Here is a 16,056-nt window from a genome sequence, read left to right as displayed (position 1 = left end):
TTTTAATACCAGTTTTTCCAGTACTGATTATAAGACAGCTTGCAATTTGTGATAATAAACCCAAGCTATGCAAATTTTCTTGGGGAAAAAAGAAAAGCAAGAGAGAAAGAGAAAAGAAGCAGATCTACTGAAACCACATGTTACTGATTTCAAGACATAATTTACACAAGGAAGTAATCCACCCCATGCAAACTACCATTTTTATAACCGAAAACTACAATCCACGCAACCTTGCTGTTTGCAAAAATGGGGAGGAAGAAAAGGTTACCAGAAACCCCTTCTCCTCCTCCTGCAATCCCCTACATTAGTCTGCAGTATAAATGCTACTAACGGTTCACTACCGCAGCAGGCAGTTCACCTGACCTGGGGACATATTTTCAGACGATCACTTTCGGCTATAGTATTATCGCCTTCGCGTGACACAGTGCTCAACCAGCCAATCAGAGAGTGCCTGGTGGCTGAGGCGGATAGTATCGCCGAAAGTGATCCTCCTGGAATAAATCCCCAGGTCGCATTCCAATAATGTAATCTTCTGCCTGCAGACTATTTAATGTGTGGAGTTTTGATTAACACAATTTGACTTCATTAGCTAATATTCTTTGGTTACTGGCTGGTTCAGTGTTCACGTGCAACATTTTAATTCCCAAAGATAAGAAAAGTAAGTTTCACATGTCTATAAAACAAGCTGTACGTTATTTGTAGCCACATAAAAATGCTGCCAATAGTTTTGGACGACTTGGATCTGAATCTATGCAAGGCAACCAGGCACAGGAATGGCACAACAACACTGAAAGAAGACATGGCGCAGTCTTCCATATAGTGTGTATTTGACTTGCATGCACATATATATATATACAGTTAAACCTGCTTATAACGAACCTCCATATAATGAATTCCTGGATATAACGAAGTTTTTCGATTCCCCGCCGTTACTATTAGAAGCACATGTATTTGAGACCTCTACGTAACGAAGTGGCAGCGGGAGACCCCCTCGATATAACGAATTTCCCCCTCCGACCACCTAGAGATTTCGCCCCAAATTTTGCCATTTTTGCCATTTTGCGAGCAGCAACCGGAAGCACCTTCTCCGCCACGATGGAATGCGAAGCGAGCGCACGTGTGCGTGCGTGCGTGTGCGAGGCGGCCCTGCATCCCTCGACCCGGCGATCTTGCCGCCGTGGGCATGGCCTTTCCCCCTCCCTTCATTCAAATCTGATCCTGCCGCTTGCTGCAGCTGGCCTAGCCCGCCAAGCCGGCACTCTCTCCTTTTCCAGCTGGTGTTGCCGACGCGCCGGTACACGCTGCGGCACATCAGACTCCACCTAGCGGATTTCTGCTGAACTATTACGTCATACACTTGCCTTTGCTTCGAGTTGTCGACAAATTCGACTTCGCCCTGCCATCTGCTAGCTGCCTGGTTAGCTCACATGGTAGAGCGGCTGCCCCGGAAAGGCGGTGGTCCCGGGTTCGAGTCCCGGACCAGGACGAATTTTTCTTCAACTGCCAGGCTTTCTTTCGAGGAACCCGGTTGGGTTTCCATTGTAGCAAATTGCTACATTTGGGTGGATGTCTCAGTTTTCCTTTAATTATTTATCTCCACCTAGCGGATTTCCACTGAACTATTACGTCATACACTTGCCTTTGCTTCGAGTTGTCGACAAATTCGACTTCGCCCTGCCATCTGCTAGCTGCCTGGTTAGCTCAGATGGTAGAGCGGCTGCCCCGGAAAGGTGGTGGTCCCGGGTTCGAGTCCCGGACCAGGACGAATTTTTCTTCAACTGCGAGGCTTTCTTTCGAGGAACCCGGTTGGGTTTCCATTGTAGCAAATTGCTACATTTGGGTGGATGTCTCAGTTTACCTTTAATTACTTATCTCCACCTAGCGGATTTCCGCTGAACTATTACGTCAGACTCGATGAGCGCGGACACGCGCTGTCAAACGCTGGCGGCGTGTGGAAGCGCTGCTGGAGAAGCGAGCGCAGTGACCTTCGTACTGGTGCCTATCGCTTCAACGCAAACTGAGGCCAAGAACACACAGCATGCAGAAAGCTACGAGCCGCCGACGCACCTACACTGCTAGACTCTGCCCCAACGCAGATCGCTTTCAAGATACGGCCTGCGCGACCGCGTGCCGCCCCGCTATCCCTCCCCCCTCGCTCCCTCGCCGGTGCCTCGAGCGCAACGGAAGAAGGCGGCTCCCTGCTTTTCTTGCGCGCGCGAGATTTAGACGCGGTCGTCGGCTCCCCTCGCACGTTTTCACTCGCACATACAGCATACGGCGCGTGGCGACTGCGTTATCGCCCTTGGACATTAGGGTACGGCCACGCTAGCAGCAAAAACACGCAGCAAAAACGCGCGTCAGAAACGCGCGGCAACGCGTCATGCCGAGCGCGGCATGCAGCGAGCGGCAACTTGCCGCTCGCTGCATGACGCGCGCGTTTTTTGCTGCTAGCATGGCCGTACCCTTATATACGGAATATCTATCAGCCAAAGCCAATTTTAGGGCCACAACGCGTCATGGACACCATCTTTATATAGCAAATACGGATCTCAAGGGCCATACTTTTGCTGGCGGAAACCGAAAATACGTCATAGTTGTCGCCCCAGGCACTTTGGGCAGCCAATGCCATCGTCAAGCCACCAAGCCAAGCGACATGAAAAGTCAAAATGGCCGCTCGGGCCGGCGCGGGGTGGCAGTTCGCAATGTATGATGCGGGAACGGTCCCACAGTTGCGGCGCAACAGCGGGGTTACCAATGCATTGAGTTCTAAGGGAGCTGTGTCGGGACCGGTCGAAAATGACATAACAGCCGGGAAAACGCAGCCCCCGGGAGCGTAACAGCGAGTTTCTACTGTAACACTATACGACGCTACGACGCTACGACGCCATCGTGACGCTCGCTCTTCGTTTCCGATGCCTCGCGCTTGTGCGAAACGACACGCGTCCACGCATCCGGTACCTGGTGTGACATTCCGAGGATGAGTGCTTCGACGAAAACGGAAAACGGGTGCGCGTTACAATTGAGGGCACGTTAGAGTCGAGTAAATACGGTCAACGTTTATTTTTCGAATTTTCGTGCAGAACCTGCATATAACGAAATCCTCTTTACAACGAAGTTTTTCGGGAATTTGTCAATTTTGTTATATCCAGGTTTAACTGTATATACATTAAAGGGACGAAAAGGTGGAATCCAAGAAGATACAAAGAAAAATGAAAAAAAAAAAGCAAGATATATGAACCACTATGTGTCACAGCGTTGTGGCCACATACAATCACTTCTATCACCATCATGATCTAGACAGAAGTTCCAGCTCTTTGTCAGCATGGTGTACTCATGCCATGCTTATGCAATGCCTTCACATTTGATTCATGGAATAACAAATAAATACTATAATAGTAAACTTGCATAGTAGCCCATTACAGTGGCCCACTATATTAAACCCCACTATTTCCACTTCCTCAACAACCTCACAAGTAGCTTGATCTGCACTCCTTTCCAAAAAAAAAAAAAAAAGAACTGTTGAAACAGTGGTTCACAGCTGCAATCACATATGTGAATACCCAAGTGATCAGTCATGGAGCTTTGAACATTAAAAATATGTTCATGGAGGCTTTCATTAGGGCAATGCACTGCCTCGCCAACATCGTATTTTCTGCTATACATCAGGAGAGCTACACCTTCAGGGGAACTACACCTTCAGTGCAGAAACAGTTGCAGAGTGAAACATCAAGAACATGTAAATTGTGCTGAATTTACATAGAATGATTGGAAGCTTTACTTTATTAGTGCATTTATCATACATTAATCTTAAATTCATAATGTTTCAATACAAAAGTCTTAAATCACCCTTTAAAACATAAGAATCAACTGCTTGTGGTATCCTACATTTTTTGTAGCTCTTTCCTGTGCTTACACTATGCTGCTTGTCTTTGAACTCTGCCTGCATGACACAAAAGCGGCAAGATAGCGTATAGTATCTTAGTGCTTGAAGAAAAAAGAAGAAAAAAAAGGATTATTTTGGCCCACACACAAAAACAATTGGCAAAATAAATAAAGGCCCTGTCACCTGGCCAGGAGCTTCTGGTGCTCACTGCGCTGTGCATTCTCGTTGGGGACAGGCAGGCACAGGTGGTTCAGGGTGCTGTTGGCTGGAAGCTCTGTTTGGACAAAGTGGTGCAGCTGCCTCAGGGCATTCTCCTGCAGGAAGAAAGAGGCATACATCCGAGGCTGTGCAGCACGCACAAGCTGCGTCATGAGTCATCCTTCTTGCGCACACCGAGACTAGACGAGGACATTACTTAAAGGACTACTGACGCGTATTTCTCAAGTTGCAGATCCTCTAGTACACTTTTCTCACATGTACAAGGATGACATTTAACAAGCATTATTGTTGCAAAACATTTACGAGATATATTAATTTGATGCTAAAGTTGGTCTCAAAATGCCGGACCTGGCATTGTCACCAATATTGTGATGTCATGACTTCGAGCAAATTTCTCGTTTTTGTTGCAATTAGGCTAGGTATAATAATATTGCTCATTAACAAAATTTTTAAAAATAACAAGAGTGCTGTGCACATCTGCTTTAGCTGCACTCGTGTTTTGCCAGCCACAATCACAGGAACAGAGCGAGCCATTGTGCCATGATGCATCCACCTCTTACGTACTAAACGGTTTGTAGAAACCTTTGTAATAAATTGTTTCGGATGCTCTGACACTTGCCATTATTTTTTCTAGGGGTTCAGAGGGTTGAAACCTTCAATTGCTGAAAAAAGGCATAGTTGCAAATGTCATGCCAGTACTCCTTTAAAGAAGTCTTGCATCCTCTGAAGAGATCACCTTGTGGCACCACAAATATTCAGAGATTAAAAGCCAGTCACACTCACCTACATATAAAACAACTGACAGCTATTTTTACAGGCATTAACGAACCACAAAGAATTATATAAGGAACTTTTCTATCTCAAATGTGAAACATGATAGGGCTCAAGTTGCTGATAAAATACCAGCTACCAGAAAAAGCAAATGCTGCAAAGTTAGTTTAAGAGGCCTGGTATGCTGAATGAATGTGAAATGCAAAATCCTGATGCATTAAACATTGAGTGACTGAAGGACTTCACTGGGTCACATGTCACTACACCTGCACGGGAATGTGCAATCTTTTTTTCATTAACTGCACATCAAAAGAAGCTTTTATACTGTGCTGCTTTGATCAGCCTAGCTCTGATAATATTTACATTGCACATTATGCCCCTTTTATCCAGGTTTAAATAAAATATAGACGAACAATCTGTTTAGGTATTGTCCTCATAGAATGTGCTGCATCTGAAAATTTGTTTATCATTATACATTAGTAAAGGTGGGCGAATATCAACTTTTTTTTTTAATATGAATCGAACATGAAAAGTCAGTATCGAATGTCGAATTGAATATAGAATAAACAAAGACGCTTAAATTTAAAGCAGGAATATTTGTTCATGCTTCCTATTCTTCCTGCTTCCAATTTATTCCTATTCCGGCTGAGGCAAGCAATGGACGCGTCGCTGCATGATCGGGCATGGCGATCATGCGGCGACCAGCTCACTAGTGAAAAAATAATTGGGATGTGCGCGCGGTAGTGAAAAGCGTCTCAGATGAAAAGACGCGCCGCGGCCGTGCTGCAAAGGATGTCGCGAGGCCTTCGCTGCTGCTAGCTCTAATCAGTCATGAGATGATGAGAATTTCAGCTTCCGCATTGCTTTTGTGCAATATAGAAACGAGATTTGCCAATTCATTCAGTAAATAAAAGCGTGGTGACATAGTAAGCATTCATTTATTGTTTTCTTGATACCCTCGATAATTCGACATCCGGTGAAGGCTACCAAAGTTTGCACAGACAAGAGTTATGACCTTATAAATGGAGGCTGGCAATCTGAAGCTTTTCTATAAGAAATGTGAAGAGCTACTGCGAACAAAATTAGTGTACTAAATGTACGACACTAAGCATATATGAGTTAAAGTCAGCTTCACTGCAATACACGTGTTATGCAGCAAAGCACATAAACGCCGTGAAGGCTGCTTCGGTAATATGTCTAACTGCACTGCGCAGGCAATTAACGGGCAATTTGCTTGGTAAATTAAAAAAAAAACACAAGAATAAGAAGCTGTTCTAATATTGTAATAATCAGACATTACGAGGTATGCTTATTGCTTTAAAAACTTCCTAGGCCAAGCTTGAATGGGCGTTTTTGGAGGAAGATTGATGTGTGTTCAATGCATTCACTGTCTGGTGAACTTTGCTGAGAGACGCTGCCACTAATAGGGTCTCTATTGGGGTCACCATAGGGGTCAGGTGCGTGCATGCTGACTGTTCAAGTTCTAATTACTTAACAAAGACCACTTTTAGGATTGAAATAACAAAAGTTTGAGAACATAGAAATGTATGGGCGTTGGCTGAGACCTTTGCTCAGGATTGAATTAACTAGAGTCAATGTAACGGAAGTGTACTGTATTCGGTATTCCCACATCTCTTGCAAAATTACTTTTTCTGGTCAAGTGTATATAAAAGTGGTATTCTTACCTTCTGGTTGCTCTGCCACATGTGTTTGATATAGGCAAATGTTACAGCAGGGTAAGCGGTAGGCAGAGGCTGATTTGGCACTAGAGAAGGGTCTGTCCCCAAAAGAGTGACCAGTGTTCTGTGAGACTGCGCCTGCAACAAAACATCAGGAGGTGTGTGCCATTAGGTTCTCCCTTGCATATTAACATAAAAATAAACAGGCTATAAAAACATAAAAATAAACATAAAAATAAAAACAAACAGGCTCCACAATATAACCTTAGAACAATTGTGAAAGGCCTGGCACACCTGGGGCCATATTTTCAATTTATTACTTTCAGGGATGCTTCGACATGACATGACAACGCATGGCACAGTGCCTCAATGGAGTGATGGGCATTGTGCCTCCTGGCTTGGCCATCAGCATCTGCTGAAAGTGAGCAACCCAGAATATGACCCAGGAACAAGCTTTGTACATGTACATGCTCATTCATGCTAAGCCCACTTGGTTCTACATTACAAGACTTAGGCACACAAGAGGGCGAGCATTCATACATCACTACTACAGTGGCAAGTTTGCTTGCAAATGGCAGAGCCAGGCTGCACCTTTGTTCCTAAGTTTTTACGGAAAAACATCCGACTGCCACTGCACACAAAGAAAAAGCTTATAGAAAGAATTTTAGTCGATCTTCATTGTGAATGACCTCATAAAGAGAATATCATGATGAAGACAAATCAAAGGTAAAGCTAAAGAATGTACAGAGCAACGATCCTCTCGAGAGCTTTGCCCTGTCTGCCACAAGATAAGGAGGCGCTTATAATAAATGCATCTCTTACCAGCCGTTCATTGCGTCTGCACAGGCTGCTGAACTTCAGCCAGCTGCGCATGTCATCCTTGGGCTTCACAACCAAAGAATGAAGCTGCAATATCCTTTGCCAGTCCTCGACAATCCTTTGGCAACCCTGGTGTGGGGAAGAAGGTCAATTGAAAACAAACATCAAAGAGACTAGCATTCATCACTATAAAATCCTTAAAATTTTCCTTTGTTTCCGTGCACACAGCTGATTTCATAGATGTCACGTGTGGGGAGCACACGCACCCATCTTCTCCAGCGTACTCACATCGGCGCATTCGCATGTTGCGGACGCATCAGGAGCTGGCATAGACACGATAGAGAGGCACTTTGCACTCTCCCGGTTCTCACTCGCCTCTTGCGACGCGCATGCCTTGGTGGGAAAAGGGAAGGTATCCGATGGGCAAGGAGGACATTCTCCTTGCAAAAGGTAAAAAGGTATAAAAGAGCGCCACCGCAGGAGACCCCCTCTCTCTGATGCCCCGACCTCAAACCTGCCGGAATTAATTTATCTGCTGCAACCCGTGAGTTACCTCATTTGCATGACTATCACATGCAACGAGGCAAGCCTATTTATTACTTATTACAGAGTGGACTTCCCTCTGCAAGTGTGCCTTACTGCCCGCAGCAATAAATGTTGTTGAGTTGACTCCCTCGTTGCCTTATTCGCCTGAACCCTACGTAGCTGCGATTGCACGCGATATGGGCTGGGAAGTACGACGGAACAACTGCGTGTGACTAGATCCAGAGCTTGCGTTCAGCTCTAGCCTCACGCAGAGCATACCCCAACACTTGGCGCCCAACGTGGGGCGCCAGATACGTGGGGCGCCAGATGTGGGGTCTCACACGTGCTCTTGGGACAAAAGAACGACAACACAGTAGTGCAAACAATCAAAAGGGGATTTATTGCACACTTCATACACTAATGCCTGCTAGCCAAATTACTGCCCATAGAACATTCAGATGGGCAAGCGACAAATCGAGGAGAATGTCCTCCTTGCTCGTTAGATACTTTCCAACACGTTAAATCTAACTACCCTCAGAAAGGCACCCTTTCAGAAAGTGAAGTCATAAGACATTAGGAGACATATCCAGCAAAAGCACATGTATCTGTAAATTAGAATCTCAGCACACTTCCTTTGGCAAGCTACGATCACATCAGCACCATTAACGGAGTATCAACACCAAGTTTAGGGTCTCGCTTTATTTTTTTGGCTTTAACAGATACCTGTTACATCTTCATATCCCCTTTGTCTCACAGTACGAAGAAGCCTCAAGTCATCCTTTTGTGGAAAGAATTATTGCATCATTCTTATTGGCTTGCTCAAAGTGTGCACCAAGTGCAGTATGCATTCATGCAGCAAGTGACAACACAGCAATAGGAGGTGGTGATTGCATGGTATTACAAACAACAGATGCATACACCAATCAACTTAGTGCAGTGGATGCATTGAAATCTTTAAGGCAGCTCAACAAGAGAATACTGTGCGGTAAAAATGACATAAAAGTAGAGGTGTGCGAATATCAAATTTTCAATTTCGAAGCGCATTTGAATAATGAAAACCAAGTGTCATTCGAATCGAATATTTTTTTAATATGAATACTACTGGCTTTGGCAAAAATGCATTTTTTTTCACCAACTACAGTCATATATATATATATATATATAACACATACCTGCAAGCATATATATATATATGTACATGCAAGCACACACATACAATATATATATATATATATATATATATATATATATATATATATATACAGTAGAACCCCGCTGTTACGTTCCTGGGTGCTGCGTTTTCCCGGCTGTTCCGTCGTTTTCGGCCGGTCCCGGCACAGCTCCCATAGAACCCAATGCATTGGTAACCCCACTGTTACGTCGCAACTGTGGGACCGTTCCCTCATCATACGCTGCGAACTGCCACCTCGCGCCAACCCAAGCGGCCATTTTGACTTTTCATGTCGCTTGGCTTGGTTGCTTGACGATTGCATTGGCCGGCCAAAGTGCCAGGGGCGACACTTATGACGTATTCTCGGTTTCCGCCAGCAAAAGTACGGCCCTTGAGATCCGTATTTACTATCTAAAGATGGTGTCTATGACGCGTTGCGGCCCTAAAATTGGTTTTGGCTCATAGATGTTCCGTATAAAGTCCAAGGGCGATAACGCTGTCACCGCTATGCTGTACGTGCGAGTGAAAGCGTGCAAGGGGAGCCGACGACCGTGTCTAAATCTCGTGCGCGAAAGAAAGACAAGCAGGGAGGAAGAGTGCCTTCTTCTGTTGCGCTCAAGGCACCGGCGAGAGAGCGAGGGGGGAGGGATAGCGGCATCAACTGCGTACTGTGCGACGGCGCGCGGTCACACGGGCCGTATCTTGAAAGCGCTCTACATTGGGGGCAGAGTCTACGCAGTGTAGGTGCGTTGGCGGCTCGTAGCTTTGTGCGTGCTGTGTGTTCTCGGCGCTCAGTTTGCGTTGAAGCAATAGACAACAGCACGAAGGTCACTTCGCTCGCTTCTGCAGCGGTGCTTAAATTCCTCACACCAGCGTTTGACAGCGCGGACACGTGCTCATGAAGTGTGATTGTGTTCGTGTTTGCCTGTGGGCGCTGACACCATTCTTGTTCACATAGTTAATAAGAGAATGTTTACAAGTTTATACGGACGATAAAACTACTATTTTTACTTTGTATAGCTGTGAAAAACGTATCAGCGGGGTGTTCTGCTGTATATATTGTGAGCATTAGTCATAGACTTCATATTTTCATCTGTACATTCTCATCATCACCGTTTTGGGGCCTGGTAGTGGGGCTCACGCTCGAGAGAATAAATAAGAGTTTTTGACTGCCTAAACCTTGTCTCACAAGTGGTGGAGAGTGCTGTCCGGTTCCTTCATCCTCTCGCTGTCGGTCTCTCTCCAGCTTCACCTACGCTACATCCCTGGAGCTCCGCTCGGGTTGCCGCCTCTACCAACTGCACTCGACCATGTCTCAAGACCAGCAGGCCACTACCGCGACATCCACCTTGCCTGCTCCGGCGGGTACCCCTGCTTGGACGGTCACCACCCCTCAGAAGGATTCACTGGTGTTTGCTGGACTTTCCCGTAAAGACGTTGAAGACTGGTTGGAGCTATACGAGCGCGAAAGTGACTTGAACCACTGGAACGAATCTGAAAACTTGGGCACATCGCCTTCTACCTCACCGGCGTCGCAAGAACTTGGTTTTATAACCATGAGCTCGATTTCGTCAACTGGAGCATGTTTAAACACCACCTACGCCAGATTTTCGCGAACTCTTCTGTCCGCTCAGATATCGCCAAGAAGATGCTTGCTGAGCGTGTTCAGCACTCGGGCAAGTCGTACACTTCGTACATAGAGGACGTCCTCGCCCTCTGCCGCCACGTGAACACCTCGATGCCAGAGAGTGACCGTGTACGCCACCTACTCAAGGGTATTGGGACTCTGGCATTCAATGCTCTTGTAGTGCTGAACCCCACTACCGTCGCAGACATTAGCGCCTAGATGAGCTTAATATGCTTCGCTTACACCCTGACATATCTGATTTCAAGGCGTCCAACAACAGCGGGCTACGTGCCCTGATTCGCTCCATCATCAGTGAGGAACTGCACGCCCGCGCATCGTCTACCCCTCCTGAGGTCCAATGACCCCTTCTGGTGGCGGCCTCCGTCATATCGTGAGGGAAGAGATAGCTGCCGCGACCTGTCCCCAAGTCCCGAGCCCGAAACCCATCCCGACGCCCACTTATGCCCAGGATGCCTCTATAGAGCCACCCTCCCAGCAGCCATCACAGCAGGCATCTGTACCGCACAGGTCTCTGAATCCTATCACTACAAGACCACCACCTCTTCCATATTACAATGCATGGAGCCCACCTCGACCTGTTTGCTACTAGTGTGGCATCTGTGGCCACATTTCAAGGTTTTTCTGACGCCATCAGCAGGATGAAAGGCGTGGCATGATGGGTTTGAGAGGCATGAGTTTTCTGGCCCTATACCACAACGGCGCCGTTCTTACTACGATTATTATCCGCGACGTTCCCCATCTCCGCAGGAATTCAACGCTGCCGGTTCATTGTGTTTCCCGCGCCGTCGCTCTCCATCACCGATGCGGCGCTCCTCTTCCCCTCTTCGACCGGCTACTTCGTCCTCCGATCACCGCCCAGAAAACTAAATTGTGCAGCTTCAGGAGGGAAAGCTGCATCCAGTGGACAATGTGAAACTCCTCCGGCGCGCCCGTCAAATGTACTTTTGGTGTTTGTTGAAGGTATACAGACTGAAGCCTTGGTTGACACGGGTGCATCGCTTTCCGTTATTAGCACTGACTTGTGTTCTCGATTGCGAAAAGTGAAGACACCATATAATGGCCCTCCCCTTCGTTGTGCTAATGCAGTTCTTGTTCAGCCCTCCGGTGTTTGCACTGCGCGTGTTTTCATTGATGGCATCCTTCACCACATTCAGTTTGTCATGCTATCTTCATTTACCTACGTGCTGATCTTGGGATAGGACTTCCTGTCCTCCGCTTCAGCTTTTATCTCTTGTCGTCAGCGCACTATTCATATGATGGACACTGAATCTTCGTCCACTGTCAATGCTCACAGCCTACGTTTCGTCACGTCTACCGACTGTTTCATTCCCGCGGGGAATGAGCATATTTTAACGCTGACTTCCGACACTATTGTTAATGGTGATGTGTTCCTTGCACCGAGCAGTCACTGCATTTCTGGTGAGCTTAGCATTCCGCCTAGCCTGGTGCGTTTTCAGGACGGTAGAGCGTTCGTCGCTGTTCATAACCCTACTTTTTCGCCAGTTGTGCTCTCCCAGGGCACTACTGCGACTTGCTTTAGTGACACTGAACCTCTTTCACTGGTACCCCTTCACACTGAATCACCACCTTCGTCTACCATAACTGATGATCATGCTGCTGCCGCTGCTTTAAAGGATGCGATAAATCCCGATCTGACTGCTGCGCAGAAAGAAGACCTTTTGGCCCTACTGCAAAAACACAGCGATTTATTTGACGTTTACTCCATGCTTCTGGGACGCACTTCCGTTGCTGTGCATCGCATTGAAACCGAAGGCAGTTCTATTGTACGCCGCCGCCCGTATCGCGTGTGTTCCGCAGAATGGAAAATTACTGCAGACAACGTTGACGACATGCTTAAATGAGACATCATTCGGCCATCGTCCAGTTATTGGTCTTCTCCTGTTGTGTTGGTCCGCAAGAAAGACGGCTCTGTACGATTTTGCGTTGATTATCGAGCACTTAATAAGATCACGCGCAAAGCCGTATATCCGATGCCAAGAATCGATGATGCCATTGACTCCCTCCAGGGGGCTAAATATTTCTCAAGTCTAGACCTCCGATCTGGGTACTGGCAAATACCCATGGATGAAGCGGACAAGGACAAGACAGCCTTTGCAACGCCAGATGGACTTTATGAATTTAACGTCATGCCCTTTGGTTTATGTAATGCTCCTGCAACATTTGAACGCATGATCGATACAGTTTTACGTGGCCTTAAGTGGAAGACCTGCCAGTGTTATTTAGATGACATCGTTACATTTTCTACAACGTTTCGTCAGCACCTTGAGCGTTTGGACGAAGTTTTCACATGCATTTCCAACGCTGGACTCCAACTCAACACAAAGAAATGCCATTTTGCCCGAAAGAACATCAAAGTGTTGGGCCACCTTATCAGTAAAGATGGTGTTCGGCCGGATCCAGACAAGGTTACTGCCGTGCTTCGCTTCCCTCGCCCCGAAAATAAAAAACAATTAAGAAGCTTCTTGGGCCTGGCATCCTACTTCCGCCACTTCACCAGTCATTTTGCTGCCATGGCGTCGCCGCTGCACAAGTTGCTCACGTCGGGCATGCTCTCACTTGGACAGACGACTGCAAACTTTCTTTCCAAGCCCTCAAGCAAGCCTTAACAACCGACCCTGTCCTCTGTCACTTCGATGAGAACGCACCAACTTGTTTGCACACAGACGCTAGTGGTCATGGGATTGGTGCTGTCCTTCTACAGTGTGATACCACTACACGAGAGAGAGTTGTTGCTTATGCCAGTCGTGCATTAACGGCTGCCAAAAAGAACTACTCGATAACAGAGCAGGAATGCCTCGCAGTAGTTTGGGCCATACAAAAGTTTCGACCATATCTTTATGAATGCCACTTCACAGTCATAACCGACCACCATGCCTTATGCTGGTTGTCATCAATGAAAAATTTGTCTGGATGCCTTGGCCGCTGGGTGGTCCGATTACAAGAGTATGATTTTGACGTTGTCTACAAGTCTGGGAAAAAGCATCAAGATGCCGACGCTCTGTCTCGCCGCCCCCTGCCACTATTATCTTCGGGGACGTCTCTCCATTGCTCGCCACTTGATAATGAGAGTAAGTCTCCACTTACGTTATTACCTCTAGCGGTTACTGACACGCCATCTAATCACGGAACTCAGTTCGCCTCATGTCAACGTTCTGATCCCTACTGCAGCCGCATCATCCAACACCTGTGCGGTACTATTTCTGCACCGAATGCCCGATTACGTCGACAAATGCGATTATTTAAGCTCGACAACGATGTGTTGCACCGCTACATTTACAACACCGACGGCCACCGCTGAGTACCTGTTCTTCCACGTTCGATGCGCACACAAATCCTTGAAGCCTTTCACGACGACCCATCCGCTGGCCACTTGGGTTTCCACAAAACATACCACCGCGTTAGGAGCCGTTTATTTTGGCCGGGCATGTCCACCTTTGCGGCCAAGTATGTCGCTTCTTGCGTCCAGTGTCAACGGCGAAAACGACCGACTTCGCCTCCGGCTGGCCTTTTACAGCCCATCCCATGTCCCGAGACACCTTTTGCCATCGTTGGAATCGACCTGGTCGGACCTCTGCCCATAACGCCAGCAGGTCATCGATGGATCGTGACAGCTGTCGACCACCTCACACGGTACGCAGAGACCGCCTCAGAGTTCGGCCTCAGACGTTGCCGACTTTTTTCTGGATGCCATTGTGCTGCGTCATGGTGCACCTCGTGTAATGTTGAGTGATCGCGGCAAGACTTTCATGTCACAAATGATCGAAGAAGTACTCAGAGCTTGTGGCACAGTTCATAAGACACCATCCGCATACCACCCTCAAACAAATGGCTTAACAGAGCGATTTCATCGCACGCTAACAGATATGATATCAATGTATATCGAGCCAAGCCACGACAACTGGGACAAACTTTTACCGTTTGTGACGTTTGCTCACAACACTGCTATCCAACGAACTACAAGGTACTCACCTTTCTACCTCGTTTACGGCCATTCGGCGACATTCACCATCGACGCCGCTTTCTTAACTGCCCCAACTAACACCTCAGCCAGTATACCAGAACAGTTCGTCTCACGGCTTGGCGAATGTCGTCACCATGCTCGCTTCAGCACACAAGTCAGTCAACTAGACCGCAAGCAACGTTACGACATCTCTCGTCGAGACGTCTCCTTTCGTCCTGGAGATGAAGTGCTCCTTTGGACGCCCATTCGTACACCCTGTTTGTGTGAGAAGTTTGAATCGCGCTTCCTTGGCCCCTACATTATTAATGAACAAACATCCCCAGTGAACTATCGCGTTACTCCCGTCGAGGTTTCTTCCAACCATCGTTATCGTGGTTCGAAGATCGTTCACGTTTCGCGTCTAAAACGATTCGTTCGGCGCCTCCCTCCCGGCTAAGTCGCGGCCTGTCTGGCCGCTAGCGCGCGCGGGGCAGTTAGTGTGAGCATTATTCATACGCTTCATATTCTCATCTGTATGTACATTCTCATCATCACCGTTTTGGGGCCTGGTGGTGGGGCTCACGCTCAAGAGATTAAAGAAGAGTTTTTGACTGCCTAAACCTTGTCTCACAATATAAAGAACAAGATTGTACAGCAAATAGTGTACAGGAAAATTATGCTTTGTGGCCAGCAAAATTATCCAGTACAACGCTTTTGCTTGACAGTATCACAACTGCAATTTAATGTTAACATGAAGGGAGGATAGCTGCTCGACATGTTTGTGGAGCAGTGACACCCTCCTGCATGTCCAGATTCCTCCAGACACCAAAAAGAGCCCCTCACTGGACACACTAGTGCCTAGTATTGGCAGGTCTCTCTTCGCAAGTCGAGCCAACCGTGGGTAGCTCTGAGCACCATGCTTACACTACCACTCACCAGCTCTCTTTTTCGGCCCAAATTTCATTATGCACATATTTTTCAATCTGCTCTTGTGGCACTGAAGATTCCTGCTGGTTGGTGAGGCTATCGAAGTCTTTCCAGAGTGCTGACATGGAAGAAGATTCTTCCGGAGGTTTTGTTGTTGAAGGCATCTCTGGGTTCTTGGGTGTTTAAATTTTCCTTGCTTTTTCTAAAGCCACGTTTCTTTACTTCAGTTCACCATTGAAGGATGCTGGCGATACACAACTAGTCAACAACCGCCATGGTTGCTTAGTGGCTATGGTGTTGGATGGCTAAGCACGAGGTCACGGGATTAAATCCGAGCCACGGCAGCTGCATTTCGATAGGGGCAAAATGCGAAAACGTTCGTGTACTTAGATTTAGGTGCATGTTAAAAAACCCCAGGTAGTCTAAATTATTCCAGAGTCCCCCACTACGGCG

The 16,056-nt window shown here is 47.1% G+C and overlaps 2 protein-coding genes across 2 annotated transcripts in view; one reads left to right on the top strand and one right to left on the bottom strand.

Annotated features, from left to right (window-relative positions):
* Positions 1 to 16,056, top strand: part of LOC119446831 (septin-1) — a 610,438-nt gene that overhangs the window by 292,323 nt on the left and 302,059 nt on the right. The window lies entirely within an intron of this gene.
* The window catches only part of LOC119446821 (serine/threonine-protein kinase mTOR), a 246,829-nt gene that overhangs the window by 97,220 nt on the left and 133,553 nt on the right, over positions 1 to 16,056 (bottom strand). The window contains exons 34-36 of the mRNA XM_049664437.1: positions 7,375 to 7,500; positions 6,559 to 6,690; positions 4,067 to 4,197 (exon numbers count right to left, since the gene is read on the bottom strand). Coding sequence (XP_049520394.1) covers positions 4,067 to 4,197; positions 6,559 to 6,690; positions 7,375 to 7,500 — 389 coding nt within the window. The remainder of the gene's footprint in view (positions 1 to 4,066; positions 4,198 to 6,558; positions 6,691 to 7,374; positions 7,501 to 16,056) is intronic.

Source organism: Dermacentor silvarum, chromosome 3, assembly GCF_013339745.2.
Source record: "Dermacentor silvarum isolate Dsil-2018 chromosome 3, BIME_Dsil_1.4, whole genome shotgun sequence".
In the NCBI taxonomy this organism is placed as follows: domain Eukaryota; kingdom Metazoa; phylum Arthropoda; class Arachnida; order Ixodida; family Ixodidae; genus Dermacentor; species Dermacentor silvarum.
Note: the sequence above shows the minus strand (reverse complement) of the source record. Positions and strands in the feature narration are given on the sequence as shown.